Below are 19,353 nucleotides of genomic sequence, written 5' to 3' on the forward strand. Positions count from 1 at the left end.
GACAGAGAAAAGGTAATCCAATAGGGGAAAACCTGCACATCATAAAGAACAACTTTTAAAATAATTTTCCTGGTTTCTGAGTGTGCTCATAATTATTTATGTACATGGTGGAATTTGTTCTGGTGAAGGACTCTGATTGCATAAGTTTGTGAACTTTGAAGTCTCAAAAAGAATGATGTAACAGAATAAAAATCTACTATAGAGAGCAGGTGGAGAAGGCAATGGCAACCCACTCCAGTGTTCTTGCCTGGAGAATCCCAGGGACGGCGGAGCCTGGTGAGGTCGCACAGAGTCAGAGATGACTGAAGTGACTTAGCAGCAGCAGCAGCAGCATAGAGAGCAGGAGAGAACAGAAAAGGCACTGCAGAAATTAAAGAACTGAAGGATTAGCTTGACCACTCATACAAGATAGCATATTCAAAAGCAGAGACATAACTTTGCCAACAAAGGTCCATCTAGTCAAGGCTATGGTTTTCCAGTAGTCGTGTATGGATGTGAGAGAAGGACTATGAAGAAAGCTGAGCACTGAAGAATTGATGCTTTTGAACTGTGGTGTTGGAGAAGACACTTGAGAGTCCCTTGGACTGCAAGGAGAACCAACCAGTCCATTTTAAAGGAGATCAGCCCTGGATGTTCTTTGGAAGGAATGATGCTAAAGCTGAAACTCCAGTACTTTGGCCACCTCATGTGAAGAGTTGACTCATTGGAAAAGACTCTGATGCTGGGAGGGATTGGGGGCAGGAGGAGAAGGGGATGACAGAGGATGAGATGGCTGGATGGCATCACCGGCTCGATGGACGTGAGTTTGAGTGAATTCCGGGAGTTGGTGATGCACAGGGAGGCCTGGCGTGCTGCAATTCATGGGGTCGCAAAGAGTCGGACACGACTGAGCGACTGAACTGAACTGAACTGATGTGAATGAGTAAAGATATTAAATATAATTAAGATATATCCTTGTCTGGTCTCTTACTGTGTAGACATCTTGTGTCCTTAGGCACACATAGCATCTTCCACACCACACCTGGACTTTCAGTGCTGCTCAGAGAACCTCACAGTTGCCTTCATCAGCTCCCATTGCCATTCCCCTTACTTCCAGCTACTATAAAACCTGTTCCACCTTCTTCAAAAATTACATTTGTCCTCTTGCTCCTAATAAGCCCCCAAACACAAGTTTCTTATATCACTGAAATCATCAAATATAAACTATATAATCTCTTATCATAAAACACAGAAATTCATGTTTTATTACCTCCACCTTTGACTTGCCAGTGCATGGCTAAGTGTTCCTCCAAAGTTTGCATTTATACAGATATCTTAAAGGAAAAATTGGGGAAAGAGACTTTTCTAGTAACAATGAAAGAATATAAGACTCAGAGCATTTCATTCACAGTTCTCTAGTTCTACCATCAAATAAATATGAACATTTACATCTTAATTTGCAAAGGAAACTTGAAATCTGCCACAAACCCATAAGAATCTCTGATTTGTTAGTACTCCACTTCCAACAATCCACTACTGAGGCTGAAATTTCTCTTCCATACCTGACTCCTAAGATTAAGCAGAAGAAACTCCAAGAGTTCAATTTTGATTAAGATAATGAAAAGACAAGCTATTCTAATCTTATCTCTACTAAATCACCACCACTTAACTTCGCATCATTAAAACATGTCTGAAAATACAGAAAAGACAGACCAAGGGGAGGGAACTAGTGACAAAAAGAGAAACAGAAGGAACCTGGAACCATTCATAAAAATGTGAGAGCCTAAGTTAGAGCAATGGTAGTCAGAGAGTACAAACCACAAGCAGTGTTTAAATATCAGAGCATTCTCCAATTCTTTACTTTTAAGTGTATCTTAACTGGAATTAATATCACGACATCAATCTTCTTAGGATGATAACATTCAGAGTTCTAATTTCACAGAAAGTTCAAACATCACACACTCCATTTTCATTCAGATGCTGATTTATCAAAATATGGTAGAGACACCTGTAGTGTTTCCACAAATTTATCTGCAGTTAGAACCATGATTAGGACATTGTGACAATGACAAAGGTTACTTGAGATGCCAGAAAACAGGTTTGCTTAAAGCAAAAGTTTCTAACTAAAATTTAAAAGCACCTTGAAAATAATTTTTTTTAATAAGAATAATAAAGAGAATGGAAGAAAACATTTTGAAGAGATGAATAGATTTATGACATAGTGCTGTAAAGGTTTCACAAATGCATACTTATCAAGCAGTTTTGTACGTCAGTCATACCTTAATAAAGTACTTTTTAAAAAGGAAAAGAATTGTTTTCTTAAGGGCTTCAACTAGAATCATCAAAGATCTGCTGAAGGTGAGATTAGAAAAGATCACTTTTCCAATGATCTTCCTCAACATAAACACCCAAGAGCTGATTGGCTGTGGCTGCTAAGGACCTACTGCAGATGTCCTCAGAGCTCTCTTGTCCCATGATCACATCAGACAGAGTGATTCTTGCCTAAGACCAACTCCCTACTTCAGGGAACTCTTCCTCCAGTCCAGCTGCTCTGATGGGACTAATATCCTGGACATCCAATCCACAATTATGATAACAACTAGAAGCCTCTCTGTCAAATACTGTGACCACCCACCCACACCCTAGTTTCACTGCTGTCTTTACTGCATCCACCTTGGCACAGGTCAAACACATAGACAGCACTGAGCACTTCTTAGGAGTCACTTCAGGTCCTCTTAGCTTCACTGCCTCTTATACGTGATGCACTTTAGCTGCTGTGTTGTAAACTTCAAGCCTGCATTTTCCTGCTCCCTCAACATTCCTGCAAATGTGATGTGAGCTCTCCACTCGGTTGATCAGGTGCACCAGTGTGATGAGATTGTTTTCTGCCACAAGTTCCACTTTGGCTTCCTCTGACTGTGACCTAGAGATATTTAAATGCACCAGTGAAATCCCTTCACACCTTTTCCTTGTGTAACTGCACCCTGACCCCCGGTATGGTCACTTGTCCACAGGTCTTCACGTGCCCTTTTGGGTCACCATTGCTTGATTGAGCCTATTCTATTGTCACATCCTCCACATACCAACATGGAGGAGTGTGTGACTCTGACATTTAGACCCTGTGAGTATGATAAACCTTGTTGCCCACAACTCTTCTATGACCCTTCCACCCACCATGTAGCCACACCCTAGTGACCATTACATCAAAGAAAACAGAACAATTACCATGATGAGACTACGTCACAGAAGTCAAACCCAGAAGCTGTATCTGTATGAAACTTTTGACCTCACCTCTCTGCCTCCTGTGACACATCACAAAGATCCTTCACCCAAGTATGCTCTAAAGGCTGTATCCATCATCTCAAGTCATTCCGGTAATAAGACAGAGGCTTTTCCTGCTAGAGATCCCCACACAGACCAGACAGGACTTACCTGAGCAGACTACTCCAGCATCGTCGTCGTGGGAATAGCTATCATTACGGTAGTCTTTAATATTAGAATGTTCACAGTCACTGACAGTTGACTCTGTCCCTTCACATGAAGTATACAAAAGCCAAATGGGGCCAAGTCCTGGCCCAAAATAAGCCTTTCCAGGAAAACCAATGGCAGCTCCACACCCCAGCTGTCTGCACACTACAGATGCATCCTCCATGATCAAGTTGTAATCATTCACTGTGCCCCATTCTCCTTGGTGCTTCACTTCCACTCTGCCCTCACAACGGTGGGCTCCATCCTTCAACCTCAGCTCCAGAGCTGCAAGAGAGACACGGACACAGGACACAGGAGAGATTTTAGGAGACCATGTAGTGGTGTATATTTAAAATATAAGCTCTCTGAGGAGTAAAAGAGTGCATGGGATATAGTATTTCCTGACCTCTGTGGTATAAACATTCCCACCATGGCTAACTCTAAGCTCCCAATGTGCCATCACTGAACCTGGAGCTGGAAGGGACCCACCAGGTGTTTCTCATGAGCCTGTAGAACCAGCTCCAGGGACACCACCGAGGACAGGCCTTCAGGGACTCTGGATGCTGCCCCCCCTGTAGATGTGCCCAGGGCTACTAGGGCCCAGCTTCCCCATCAGTTACAGCTTGTGGCCCCAGATCCAGGGAGGAATTGTCCCTCTCCTTCCCTGTCCATAGGGAGCATCTCATCCAGCTCAGGAACTGAGGGCTGAGGTAACAGGCTCTGAAATGTCCTGGCTATTCCTGCCACCTGGTGTTCATGTCCTTGTGTAATCCACACTCGAATGTACCTAGTAACACACATCTAACAAGTGGAATTTGACAAAAGTGATCAAATCTCACTTTAGCGATTAAGTTTTAAGATGACTCTGGTTTCTGCATTAAAAAGTAGTTCATTTGTAGGAACATTATAGATGGAGACATTACTAGTGTTCAGCAACATTTAAAATTCTCTTTTTATGAGCATGTGGAAATAGTAATACTTCCTTGCCTACTTGAAGTTAAGCATAACCATGTGATCTGGCTCATTCAACAAAGTGGCAGAACGATTGATGTCACTTCCACGTAGAAACATCTAAGAGCCAGTATATTTTTCTACCACAGCGAATACTGCAGCCTTGTATCACAGTGGGAACATAATACAATGGTGGAGAATCCAACAACCTGAGTGCTTGAAGAATTATGATAGCAGAAGTCCTGCCAAAGTGAACAGAACATGTTATGTAAGGATACATTTTGTTTTTTTACTGCACCATACCTAGCTTACTTTTACTAAAATGGAAAATAACAGCAGGAAATTTACAGAAAGAAAAATACTAAGATAAAGACTAGGTATATAAAATTGAGAAACATCTATACTAACATCTAAAACCCCAAGAACAAAGAGATGTCAGGGTAGAGTACACTGAAGCCTTAGATTTACTGAAAGAAAAAAATAAAATTGCCAATCTAAAATTCTACACTCAAAACCATTCTCTCAAAGAATAAAGACCTCAAATGTGCCATTACCAAGATGCTGATGTAGGAGACAGCAGCCTCCATCCTATTAAAAAAGACCAAACTTAGACAGTGATCAGTAACAAAAACAGCTCCAGAAGATCTGAGTACCCTAAGAAGTTTGACCACGCCAAGATACTATCATTTTGGAGGCATCATTACATTCTCCTTAGATTGACTCAGTGTCAAGGGTGCCAGGAGAGTTCCTCTCACCAGGAGGGTAAGAGCAGGCTGAGTAACCAGTGTCCCTAGCCTTTGGGGGCACCATATGAAAGTCCTGCTTCAGGTTCACTTCATGCAGACCTGCAAAGCTGAGCCAGTCTTATAGAGATGGCTAGGCATAAGAAAGAAGAGCAAAGGATCAATAGCAACCACATGGCAGGAGAAATCACAGTTCACAGTAACCTGCTCTGCAGACAAATGCAGCAGATTTTGCCCCTGAAAGAATTAATAACAGCACAGATGATGGTTTCCAGTAGTCATGAATGGATGTGAGAGTTGGACAGTAAATAAGGCTGAGCCCTGAAGAATCCATGCTTCCAAACTGTGGTGCTTGAGAAGACTCTTGAGAGTTCTTTGGACAGCAAGGAGATCAAACCACTCAATCCTAAAGGAAATCAACCCTAAATATTTATTGAAAAGACTGATGCTGGAGCTGAAGCTCTAATACTTTGGCCACCTGATGCAAAGAGCTGACTCATTAGAAAAGACCCTGATGCTGGGAAAGACTGAAGGACAAGGAGAAGAGCAGCACAGGATCAGATGTTAGATAGCATCACCAACTCAATGGACATGAGTTTGAGCAATGAGCCATTGTTGGCCTTGGCTTTTGCTGCCTTCCTAGGCCTTCCCACAACCTGAGCACCTGCAACCATCAACTCTCCCACAAAGGCACCTGCAACAGGCCCCCAAAGCCAAATGTGTGCACACCATTGGCTCTGGCCACCACCACCGCTGGTCATGACCCTAGGCTCTGGAACGCGAGGCACTGCTGAGAACACTAACTATCATTCCAGTGACAGCAGATCCCCTGCAACACTTGCCAAACACCACACAGTTGTCAATGCTGTGGACATCAGCAGCCTGAGCCAAACAGCCTCATGCCCTCCCGGACCCAGTACCACCTTATGCCTCTGCACTTGGCACCCTGCAGTACATTCCAGTGTGCCACTATCCAGAAGTGAAAGGCTTCCTCTACTGAAATCAGGACATAGAGTCTGGCAGAGGTGACAGCTTTTTTAAATGTGCAGACATCTACAAGAAAATAAGACACCAAAGGAATACAGTAAACCTCTTGTAACCAGCTCAAATTAATGGAGATCCAAGAATTGCCTGACAAAGAATTCAAAATAATACTTCAAAAGATGCTCAGAGAGTTACAAAAGAATTCAAATATTTATTGATAACAGGAAAATAATACAAATAAAATAAGAGCAATAAAGACATATACTTTTTTTAAAAAAAGAACTAACCAGATATTTTGAAGCTGAATAATAAATGAATGGTCTTTCCAGGTGATGCTAGTGGTAAAGAACCCATCTGCCAATGCAGGAGATGTAAGAGACTCATGTTCGATCCCTGGGTCTGGAAGATCCCCTGAAGGAGTACATAGCAACCCACTCCAGTAATCTTGCCTGGTGAATCCCATGGACAGAGGACCCTTGTGGGCTACAGTCCATGGGGTCACAAAGAGTCACACATGACGGACGTGATTTAGCATGAACACAATACAATGAGTAAACTGAAGAATTCCAACAAACTTGACCAAGGAAAAGAAAAAGAAAAAAAAAAAAAGAACCAATAAGTTAGAAGAAAGATCAGTTGAAAGTATCCAAAGAGAGGAACAAAAAGAGAATGAAAAGAATATAGAAAGCAGTGGAAACTATGCACACCATAAAGAGAAACAATGCATTGAATGGAGTCACAGGAGAAGTGAAGGAGAAAAGAAATAATGGCTGAGGACTTCCCTGGTGGTGAAGTGGATAAGAATACGCCTGCCAATGCAGGGGACATGAGTTCAATCCCTGGTCCAGGAAGACTCCACATGCCGCAGAGCAGCTAAGCCAGCATGCCACAGCTGCCGAAACCTGTGCACCTATATCCTGTGCTCTGCACCAAGAGAAGCCACCACAATGAGAAGTCTGTGCACTGCAGCGAGGAGCAGCCCCTGCTTACCGCAGCTAGAGAAAGCCCGCATGCAGCCAGGAGACCTAGCAAAGAAAGAAAGAAAGAAAGACTGAGAATTTCCCAAACCTGGGGGAAAATCTGGAAAGATGATGCTGTGAAAGTGCTGCACTCAATATGCCAGCAAATTTGGAAAACTCAGCAGTGGCCACAGGACTGGAAAAGGTCAGTTTTCATTCCAATCCCAAAGAAAGGCAATGTCAAAGAATGCTCCAGAAGCTAATAAGTAACCGCAAAATTTCAATTCAAAACAACCTTCTCCAAGACACACAGAGTAAACTGTCCAAAAGCAAAGACAAAGAGAGAATTCTAAGTCTAAAGAGAAGAAAAAAATTCTGTCACCCAAGAGGACTCCCATAAGGAGATCAGCATATTTGTCCAAAGAAACCTTGCAGACCATGAAGAAGGATTGGTAACGTACTCCACTCTCACTCAGGGGAAAGCAGCTCCCAGGGGGAGACAGGAGAGGGCACGGGAGAAAGTGCTCCCTACAGAGTCACAGCAGATCCTGGGAGGGGAAAGGACCATCCCAGGTCTGCAGCACATCAGGAAATGAGTCACAGGGACCGGGGCAGGGACTTGGGAACTTAGACACCTGAGGCTATGCATCAACTGATCTCTACAGACAAGCGATCCCCTCTCCTGGATGCAGGCTTCTCTGCTCCCTAATGACACCTGGTGGGAACAGGCGAGGCCAGCAGACAGAGCCTCTCACAGAGCCCAGTGCTGGGCAGACACGTCAACAAGCAGAGGGGAGCCTGAGGGATGGGAGCCAGAGAGAGGCAGGCAGGTGCACGATTATCTCTGATCCAGTTACAAGGAGTGGCAGTGACACCCAGCCCTGTGGACACCCTGTGTGCTTCACAGGCCAATGGACTTAGTCCATGCTCAGCAGCCCTGTTCCTCTCATGCAGACAGGCTCCATCCCCCTTACACACACAGCCTCACACACTCCCACATACACACACATATTCTCACACAAATACACACAATATCCCACGCTACTCAAACACTCCTCACACACCCTCACATACTCCTCATACACCCTCATATACCACTCACACACTCCTCACATACTCCACACATACACATACACACTCTTCACACCCTCACACACAAAAATACATAAACTCCTCACACACACATACACCCTCACACATCCTCACACACTCCTCATACCCTCACACACTTCTCACCTGCACATATACACACACACACACACAAACACAAGCACAGAGCCTACAGGAGCACAGACACAGGAAACACGGGGACCCAGGGGCAGTGCTCACACACCAGGCACGTGGAGTGTGTGGGAACAGCCCAGAGTCCCAGCTGGGGTTAGTCACTGGAACTTGCACACACTGGGAGCCATTGGGACCCTCGAAGCTCCCTGAGGACAATGGAGACAGCGGAGGGGACTCAGGCTGACCCAGCTCTATCCAGACCAAAACTCACTACTCTGTAAAATCTGCCGCTATGACCAGTGGACCCCCCACAGGAAACGGGCCAGTATTCACAGCCGAGTGCTTCCTTTTTGGTGAAAAACACTAAAACTGCAGCTCCACAACTCCATACACCTTTCCCTTCATCAAGGTATCCCCTCCCTGCTGTGGACCCAAGACAGAGGGGCAGCTCTTACCTTGATCACCCACCACGGTGCTGAGGAGGAGGACACAGAGTCCCCGCAGGGAGAGGTGTCTGCCCAGAGCCATCCTGATCCTATGTCCTCAAGGTCACAGTCCCAACTGCAGGATCAGCCTGTGAGGAGGCATCAGGGTGCCGACCGGGGTTTATATAGACCACCCCTTACACCCTCCCTCCCGAGAGCCAATAGCGACACCTCTCACCATTTCAGGCACTGTCGGAGGCTGCATCTGCCACTTTCTGAAGCTCAGACACCAATGAGCTTCTGCATCTTCAACATCTCCTTATATGAGCAACACGGTCCTTTGACCTCCTGCTTCCGTGGTCCTGAGAGCCGGGCCCCATAATCAGGGCTGGTGTAGAAAACTATGAGTACCTTTCCTTCCTCTGATCACCCTGGCTGATCCCCAAGGACTGTGAGATTTTTCAGAGTCAAGTTGTGGAATTGATTGGCCCGCAGGCAATAACTCTAGTGGAATCAAGCACTGATCTTCCAAGTACTGAGCTCAGGGTGGAAGCCAAGTACTAGAAGAAGGTTTGAAATACAAGAATATTTGTCAGGCCAGAAGAAAATTAGGACAAGGATGCAGAAATTCACAGGTGACCATGGAGAGGGTGAGGTGGAAACCATTAAGTTGAGGGGATGAGTCTTCAGGTCTTTCTTCTCTTCTCAGACTGATCTGGAGACTGGATCCTGGAGGTGTATTTATGCTCAGTTATGTCCTACTCTTTGTGATCCCTGGGATGTAACCCACCAGGCTCCTCTGTCCATAGGCTTTCCCAAGCAAGAATACTAGAGTGGGTTGCCATTTCCTTCTTGAGGGGTTCCTCTAGACCCAAGGATCAAATCCATGTCTCCTGTGTCTCCTGCATTGACAGGGGGGTTCTTTATTGCTGAACCACCTGGGAAGCCCTATAAGGGATTTTCACACATGCTAAATCCCTTTCCCTTTATTGCATTTCATTTTATATGAAATACCCCTTTCACCTAGTCAACAAATGATGCTTCAGGAGAGAAAGAGATTGCTGTTACAGGAAACAAAGAGAAAGTAGTAGTCATCATTCAACCCTAGCCCTCCAAAATAGGAGTGGGGCTCTCTAGAAGAAAATATGTAGCTTAGAAAGAGTAACATTTTCTAAACTTCACGATTTCCCCCTTTGGAAAGGGAGAGTTTGGTTTGATAGGATTCAGAACCCACCTGTATTATTAGCCATAACTAAAGAAGATGCAAAATATTATTTAAGGGAACTGCCCGCAGACAGAAGGATAAATAGAAAGTATTCTGTTGCACAGTGCCTGCAGGCAAGGGGCAAAGAAGAGGCGAATGAAGCAGAAAAGAGAAGAGGGTTCATTCATTCTGAGTTCAAGAGGAAAGTTGGTGGCAAGAATGGAATTCCAGGTGGATTGAGGGCACAGAGCCAAGCAGGAGGGACTGATGTCCAATGTGGCCATTGCTGCCTTGTTGTGTCCCACTGATCAGAGAAGCCCCCAGATGCTCTCCAGAAAGTAGCCCAGGGATGCATATAGAGACAGAGAAGGGCAGTAAGGATGCAAGACAGAGCTCCCCCATCGAAAGTCAAGGTCACTAACAAACTGCCCTCATTCCTCATACTCCCTCAGGCTCAAGATTCCCATGATACACCTTCTGGTCCACACAAACCCACCTTGAGGCCCCCTCACCCTGACTCTCATCATTTCAGCACAAACTTGGGAAGGACCCATCTATGACACAAATGCCCCAGCGTGCCCCCCAGAACTCAGAGATGGTATCACACCCTTCCCCACCCACACCTGAAGGTCTTAATGAAGCCAACATGGAGGGAAGCTGTGGACCAGTCCACAGGCCTGTCACATCCCCCACTGGAAGGACCCCTCATCCCGGTCAGCAGACACAGCTTCTCTGTCCTGCCATACCCATCCTTCCTACTTGAGACTCAGGTAAATGAAAAGGGAGAAAAGTCAATTGAATACATGCTTTTCTCCCTCTAAATATGTTCATATTAACCTGTTATTTTATAACACTTACTTGTCCTGTGTTCCTCTGACTTCCAAGCCCCCATCTGTACATGAACCCCATCTCCTTCTGGACGCTTAACACAGTAGTAATAATAACCGATTATAAATGTCAGAACCAGAATATAAACTCAGGTGCTAGGGTAGGAACAGGATCTGCTCAGTCACTACAGTCGATGTTCTACTTCCCCTGGGTCCCAGAGTCACCATTCCTTACCCAGTTATGGACTCCACTGCACTGCATCACCAGAAACCACCAGACAAACACCTAGAACACAGAATGGGCTTCCTGGAGTCCAGTCATTCCTCCCACAGGATGACACAGGGATGCGTTTAGTGAATCAGGTACACATGATCTCACCTCAGGATTGAGACCTCGTAGGTAACATACTATTAGGGACTCCATACCCCGTTATAGGGATGGAGTGGGCTGGAAGGAGGGGCTAAGCCAAGGATGGCAGGCTGTGCCCAGGCAGCACCCTCTACCCCAGAGCTGAGGATACAGTGTCAGCATGGACCAACTCACCCTCTGATGAAGGTTCATCTTCTCTGACACATAAGGAAATCTCAGTGTCCCATCTCATCCAAGATTTGAAGGAGGAAAGCTTTAGGGAGGACACTAACCCAGCTGTGCACTAACCCAGCTGTGTCCATGTGAACTTCAGGGGTCAGGAGAACAGGCTCAGCAACCAGTCTGCCTGGCCTGACTCAGAGCTCAGCCACATACCATGTATGTGACCATGAACAGGGTCCTTACACTCTCTGTATAGTGGCTTTGTCTGTAAAAGAAGAGTTATACTTGTGTATAGATGACAGAGTTTTGGTTAGAATTAAATGAGTTGGCATTAGTAAGAGATATAACTAGTCAACAGTAGTACATCATCTTGGCGGAGAAGCAATATTAGGGCCCCTCTCTCCATCCCATCCCAGGAATCCCAGGACTCTAGAACAGGAATTCAATTCTGTTACCTGGAGCCTTGACTGGAGCTGTCAGAACTCTCCCAGGAACCACATACTGTGACAGTGATTGGGGCCAGAGTTGTGAGTCTTCCACACATCGCCCCTTCTCTCTGTGCCCCAGAGAGAGGTTCTACTGCTCATGAACCTCGACCTTATCAACTGTGAACCTCATGAATTAAGTTGTTTACTTGCTAATTTTACTTTATAAATGGACTTGGTAAAGTTCTGTGTCTAATTCACCTCCTTATCCCCAATGCCTGCTAATTAAAAATTCTAAATGATGTCTCTTTTATACCTGAATGAATGAATGTCAGCCAGGTATTTTACACAAATCATTTCAATCAAAAGAAATCTTTTGAGATATAATTTAACTTGATATGAAGACTTAACAGCACAATGCAAGTTGTGTTATTTGTTGTAATATTTCAATATGATTAAATGGTATAAGCTATGTATGGTTCACTTCTAACTTTTCTGCAATGAATGCAGTCAATTGCAATACCAGAAACAAGGCTAGCCCCATTCCAAGAGCAGTGCTGAGAGCCAGTTCTAAACAAAAATGCTGCATCTTTGTATATCCAAAGATAAAGAAGACAGACCTCAGCACACTGACAGGTGAACACCATGAAGCCTCCTGGTCTGGTCTTAATCAGATATGGCCATGTGGTCCAGATGTTTATATACTTATCTTTTGGCATATTTTCAACTTAAACCACACATAACTGTAACAGGAAGAAATCCTGTTATAAAAAATTTTAGTTTAACAGCTTCTATATTGAATTAGAAGTGCAGAAGCAAAGAGCAGGAAGAATCCTGTTCTTTAACTTAGACTGTTTATTTCATCTTATGGATTGTAAAGCACTACAATATGTACCATTATTATGCCCAAATCACCATGAAAATACGGAGGTTTCAGAGGTTAAGTAATCTCTTTGCTGGGAAAACTAATAATTAAATATCCTTGGTAGAGGGACATTTTCAGGACCAATCAGAGTGACTAATATATAAAATATTTTTGGATTAAAAAATAACTATACAACTTTAAAAGGAAACAATTGATTGATTTGTTACACCAAAGTTTTGGAGACCCACCTCACCATCTGTGTTCCTTGTATGGATGAGACCAATGTTGGTAAAGGCGTCTTTACTAAAGACCACTTCATCACAAGGGCATGTGATGAGCTTGGTCATGAGCTGGCTGAGGTCCAGCCCATCATCTCTCTTCAGCCCTTTACAGTCTATAACCAGCAACATCTAACAGAGAGCGTGGCACTGAATTGGCCTCATTCATTCCTCCATAGTGCAGCTTCAGATACCCAGAGCCCAGAGCAATCAAAACTACTAAATCAAAGACAAGCAGATTCTAAATGGAGAGCATGCAGACCAAGGACCCTTCCCCACTGCTGTTGGGAAGTAAGAAACCCTCCCACCCCAGACACCATCTCGGGGAGGAGAGACAAGAAGATGTCTCCTTAAATACAGGAAAATCAGTCTCAGCAGGGAGCTTCAACTAGAGTTGACAAGATAATTATTACCATAAACCCAAGCTAACTTGGGGGACAAATTTTAAATGGGAGAGTCTGCAATTTTAAATGGGAGAGTCTGTGTTAACTTTGTGGAACTTTCAATCCATGCAAACACCACTTGCTACTGCACAAGATGAAATCAGTTATAAAAATAGTGAATATTACATTTATGCATATTTAAATTCTAGAGGACACATTTTCAAGCCCACTACAGAAAGAAAATACGTATATCTTTCCCTGTTTTTAGATGCACAGAGTTGTCACCTCCGTGAACTCTTTCTAATTCCTCCAGCTCAAAATTACTGCTGTGTCTCTTCAATCTGTAAAAACTTTCTTATTGTCTCTAAAGTGGGGACTTCTTGAGAGCAAGTATTGTGTCTTGTTCTTCAATGTCTCTATAAGGTCAAGTAAAGACACATAGAAGGAGTATAACAAACATTGGATAAGAAATCAACGCTTGAACAAATGCTGAAAATCACTATGCAGTTAGTGATACTGAGTGGGGAAGGGAAGTGGGGGCAAAATCTGACTAATCCCCCTCGGCACAGACTGAGGTGGAGTAAAGAGTCAGAGACACACCAGCCAAAGGATCCAAATAGAAAATGCCTTCAAGCCCACTCCGGAGGGTCAGATCATGTTCAATCTCTGCACAAAGCTGTACCTCAGAAGCTTCTCCAAGGTGAGAAAAAACTGACAGCACTGCTCTCAAGAGTTCTACTGAAGGATGTGGATAGACAGTAGTACTCATCAAATAGCTGTATTTCTACTCCCCGGTGACTCATTCTGGCCAATGAAACATGGGTGGTGTCACCTGTGTCACTTCTGAGTGGAGGCATGAAATGCCCAAATGTGACTCTCTAGTCTCTCTCTTTTTCCTGCCCCAGAGGCTGCATGTTCCAGATGCTGCATGTGCAAGAGCCTCACTGACCACAAACATCTGTAGGTTGTGATGAGTGTGCGTGTGTCTGTATATGAGTGTGTGTGTATGTGTGCATCTGTGTGTGTGTGTGTGTGTGTGTATATGCGTGTATGTGTGAGATTTGGGGGTCACTTTATCCAGCAGCAGAGCAGAGTCTCTTCTGATGGATACAAAGGAGAAAGAAGACTTGAAAAGAAGACAGAATCTGTCACATGAAGCAGGTACTTTCCTGGATCTCCCCATCCTTCTGTGTCTTCATCCCAAGATGCTCCCTCAGGTCTCACCTTGTTTCCTCTGTTCGATGTGGTTGTTTCTGTCACCATTTCTGATTGATCAACAATTAGATGCAAGTCCTATCTAACTGCACCCGCCCTTGGTACATCTCCTGTTCCCTTTACATCACTCTGTGCTGACAGTCAGGCTCAGTTTCCCGAATTTGTCTCTTAGCATCTTGACCTTCATCCTTAAACAGCTCTTCTTTCCTCTGAGTTAGTCAGTTCATCATCTTTGATCCTGTTTTTACCTTCCACCAATCCTGTACTAATGAAAAAGCAGCATGTACTTTCTAAGCCCCCTAATTTTTTCTTGATTTCTTGAACAAATTTGATTCCTGGATTTAGTGCTTCATGCACTTGATAAACTACTTCACATCTGGCTAAGAAATGATTTTGCTGAATATTTTTTTCTTCAACTCAAGAAAATGGCTGTTTCAAAACCTATATCCTTGTGAGCACAGCCCTAGGGCTTCCCTCATGGGACTTGAAAGGGGCTGGTGTAAGGAGAGGCTGTGAAAGTGAAGTTTCATTAGCTTCATGATTAATCCACCTCTGCTCAGAGTTGATGTAATGACCAACTCCAGAGCTATTGAGCTCCTGTGGGTGGTCATTCCTAAGCCTCTTAAACCCAAGATTAGTGCCACTGGGATGGCCCTCATAGTTCAAAGGCTGAGTGGTTGCTCAGACTTGAACTCTATGAACTGATGCTCTATTACACATGGAGCTTCCATGCAGCTGAGACCAGCTTAAGAACACTGGAAACACAGCAAAATGTGTTCCTCCTTTAACATCTAAAAGTCTGTGAACAGATTCTCTTTTCTTTATCATTGAATCTGTCCTCATCTGGGCATGCTACCAAGGCTCCTATAGGCTGCAGGCATCTGCTGAGGCCCTGCCAAGACCCAGAATTGGAGTGAGGCCTGTTCCTGTGTATAAGCTCTGTATTTCAACTCTCTATAAGTTAATGGATGCTCAGTTCAGTTCAGTTCAGCCGCTCAGTCGTGTCCAACTCTTTGCAGCCCCATGAATCACAGCACGCCAGGTCTCTCTGCCCATCACCAACTCCCGGAGTTCACTTAAACTCATGTGCATCAAGTCAGTGATGGCATCCAGCCATCTCATCCTCTGTCGTCCCCTTCTCCTCCTGCACCCAATCCCTCCCAGCATCAGTCTTTTCCAATGAGTCAACTCTTCGCATGAGGTGGCCAAAGCTGAAACTGGAGTTTCAGTTTTAGCGTCAGTCCTTCCAATGAACACCCAGGACTGATCTCCTTTAGAATGGACTGGTTAGATCTCCTTGCAGTCCAAGGGACTTTCAAGAGTCTTCTCCAACACCACAGTTCAAAATCATCAATTCTTCGGTGCTCAGCCTGCTTCACAGTCCAACTCTCACATACATACATGACCACTGGAAAAACCATAGCCTTGACTAATAGATGCTCAGCTAATGTTTATTGAATGACTGAATGGTACTATGCTAGACTTTTAAAAGAAAGTATCTTAAGTATAAAGAACTAGTTTTGAGGACATCATTTAGCTAATTGATACCTTTGTTTTAAAGGCAAATGCTTTCAGCAATTAACACGGCAAAATCTGATTTTCAAAAAGAAGGTGCATATCACCACCAGATATGTCACAATGAACTCTGCAAATCTCTATCTCTAAGGATACACAAGACAAACCACAACATACTCATATATGGCTTCTTATTAAGTCTTAATCAGAACCAACAGAGGAGACAGGGTATTGGGATGATTTATCATTTGGAAGTTTTTCAATTAAAACCACACAGGAATATCACAGGATGAAAATTTGCAATTAGAAAAATACAGCTGCACCACCTATATGATATAAGGAAGGAGATGAGGTGCAGAAAGAGTTCTTTGGCTTATAATAACAGACAGACTAATTAGTTTTTCACTTTGTGAAAGGAGAGTCCTCTGGGGCTGATCTTGAAGGATGCTGTAGAGACCAGGACAACTTGACTGTTCTGTACAACAGTTAGAACTGTGAACTGATGATTTTGGATAATGGTGTGCTTTGATTTTTTTCTCTTTACTTTTTGTAAATCTACTGTAGGTTTTTACATTTTTATTGCCACATGGTTCACATAAAATATCTTATAGACACAATAGTCTCTATTACACTGATAACAAATTAATTTCAATCACATACAATCCTCTCCCTACACTTTCTGTTTTTGATGTCAGAATTTACCTCTCTTTATATTGTATATCACTAACAAAATATTTTTCTCTATTCTTATTTTAATACTTCCCCCTAGACTAGAGCTAACTGGTTAACACACTACTATATTCAGTGTTAGAGTATTCTGTATGGGATTACACATTTACATTTGCAAGTCTGTTGTAAAATTTCACTTCTTTCATGTAATAATTAACATCCTTCATTTAGCTTGAAGAACTCCCTTCAGCAATCTTGTAAGACAAACCTGTGTTGGTGAGCTCCCTCAACTGTTGTTTGTTTGGGAAAGTCTATATCTCGTCTTCATTTCTGAAAGACAACCTTCCTGAGAAAAGTATTCTTGACTGGCAGGTTTACTTTCATCAGTTTGAATATATCATCCCTTTCTCTCCTGGCTTGACAGGTTTCTTCTCAGAAGTCCACTGATAATTCTTAAGGGAATTCCTTTTTTGGGAGCATTTGCTTTTCTCTCGATGCTTCTAAAATTCTCTCTTTGTCTTGATTATAAACAATGTGTCTTGGAGACAATCATTTTGAGTGAACTCTGAGGGGTGACCTATTAACTACATGAACTTGGAGGCCTAAGTCTCATCAGATGTGTAACTTATCAGTATTATTTCTTTAAGTACAATCTCTGTCCCTTTCTCCCTGTCTCCTCCTTCTGGGACTCCAATAATGTGCAGGTTGTTACTGTGAATGTTATCCCAAAGTTCGCACAGGTTCTTTCACACCTTTTCATTCTTTTTGCTTCTTTGTCCTCTGGCTGACTAATTTCAATTTTCTTGTCTTGTGCCTCAAAGATTTTTCTGCTGTTGCTGATGCTCTCTGTAGCATTTTTTATTTTCTTGCATTTCATTCATTGTAATCTTAAGCAACAGAATTTCTATTTGGTTCCTTCTCTTTTTGTGCCTCATTGCACAGCTTGAGGGATCTCTGTTTTTGCCTCATTGCACAGTTGCCTGACCAGGATAGAATACAGGCACAGCAGTGAAAGCATCGAATCCTAACCACTAAAACATCAGCAAACTCCCTGTTTGCTTCCATTTTTATGATTTCAGTCTCTGTACAGAAAAAAAAAAAAAAAAAAACTGAGTTTATTCTGCAGAGCAACTCAGAGCCTCGGCACAACTACTCTGTGCTCTAGGACCTGCAAACTGCTCATTGGAGCCGGCATGCTACAAGTACTGAAGCCTGTGCACCTAGAGTCTGTGCTCCACAACAGGAGAAGCCCCCACACAGTGAGGCCTGCTGTCCACAAAGAAGAGTAGTGCCTGTTTGCCACAACTAGAGAAAGCCCATGTGTGTCAACAAAGACCCAGTGAAACCAAAAATTGAAAACGATAATAATAATAATAATAAATAATAATTTTTTAATCTTACTTTCTTCACATACTCTTTCCCTGGATCTGATTGTTTATCTGCATTTTTTGGAGCTCCCTGAGCTTCTTGGTGGGTATACTTTATTTCGTTCATCATATGTCACTTATTTCATCACTTCCCAGTGATGAATAGCCATGTGAGCTGCCCTGGGAGAAGTCCTGGGCATCTTCCCATCCCCAAGCACAGCCTAGAACTATGAAGACTGCAAGCGTGACTGTAGGTCAGAGCCCTGGACACCATGCAGAGCCATCAGCCAGGAACTGGGTGGGTTCAACTCACAACCAGGCCATCATTCTCAGGTCTTATATTGGTTCAGCAGCCTCTCCACATGTCCACAATGGAATTGGGGGGAGGGGGCTGTTGTGAAATATAATCTTTACTTGGCCACTCCTACATGACAGCTCTCTCTACCCTGAAGAATCACAGCAAGATCACATTTACATTTTCAGTAGTAACCAGATTAAAGCAATCTTGAAACAGTATGTCTTCAGAGGAGCCCATTAGTCTCAAATACTTCCTTTAAGAATTCAGTCATATCAGACCCCTCCATCCACATCTTTGAAATGTAAATAGACAAATGTACCTGATTTCCCCATCTATCCCTTCTTCTGGATCCCCTCTGTCTAGGTCTCACTTTCTTGCCCTCTTGTCCCACGTGGATGCAGGGTGTGGGTGAGCACCAATTTGCCATCCATCAACTAGAGAGAGATAGGAGCTGATATAATTTGCTCAGAAGGATAGATAATTGGACAGACAAGAAATGGCAATGTTCTGAAGAAATAGTAGGCAGGGATGGGAAGAATGGATTCATAAGGATTTGATAACCAACTAGACATGGGAGAAGAGCAAGAAGGAATCTTTATCTGCTTGAGGAATAAACAGATAAAGTAACCTAGGGAATGAGAGATGAAAAGGCAAAGGTAGTTACCCAGAGTTAGAGTTTTAATTGACCCATGAACACTTAAGCAGGATAAGAAAAACTGTATCCATTCTTTCCCACCAGCAGATTCCCGCTTTGAAACCCACACCCAAGTCTGGTGCCCAAGAATAGGTTAAAAACAGGTGATGTGACATCTCAGGGAAGAACATACAGGAATGTTCAGGACTGAGTTTTTTTCATGAGTTTGTGAAATGAAAATATCTCCTGCCATATCAATAAATGAGAAATGTCACAGCCATCAACGATTTCTGGTCTCCAGTTGTGAATGAGGGCTCCCAAAACTGGTCCAGGGGATGCTGCCACCCCCATGGTGATGGCTGAGGATCTGGGGGATGCAAGAAGCAGCCATTTGCTTCTCCTTAAGGT

The 19,353-nt window shown here is 43.5% G+C and overlaps 1 protein-coding gene across 1 annotated transcript in view; it reads right to left on the reverse strand.

Moving 5' to 3' along the window:
- WC1-8 (protein) overlaps nt 1–8,989 on the reverse strand; it is a 34,992-nt gene extending 26,003 nt beyond the window's left edge. The window contains 2 exon segments of the mRNA NM_001319904.2: nt 3,412–3,732; nt 8,764–8,989. Of these exon segments, the coding sequence (NP_001306833.2) occupies nt 3,412–3,732; nt 8,764–8,836 (394 nt within the window). The 5' untranslated portion in view covers nt 8,837–8,989.
- Between the last annotated feature and the right edge of the window lie 10,364 nt (nt 8,990–19,353).

The sequence above is a fragment of the Bos taurus genome, chromosome 5 (assembly GCF_002263795.3).
Source record: "Bos taurus isolate L1 Dominette 01449 registration number 42190680 breed Hereford chromosome 5, ARS-UCD2.0, whole genome shotgun sequence".
In the NCBI taxonomy this organism is placed as follows: domain Eukaryota; kingdom Metazoa; phylum Chordata; class Mammalia; order Artiodactyla; family Bovidae; genus Bos; species Bos taurus.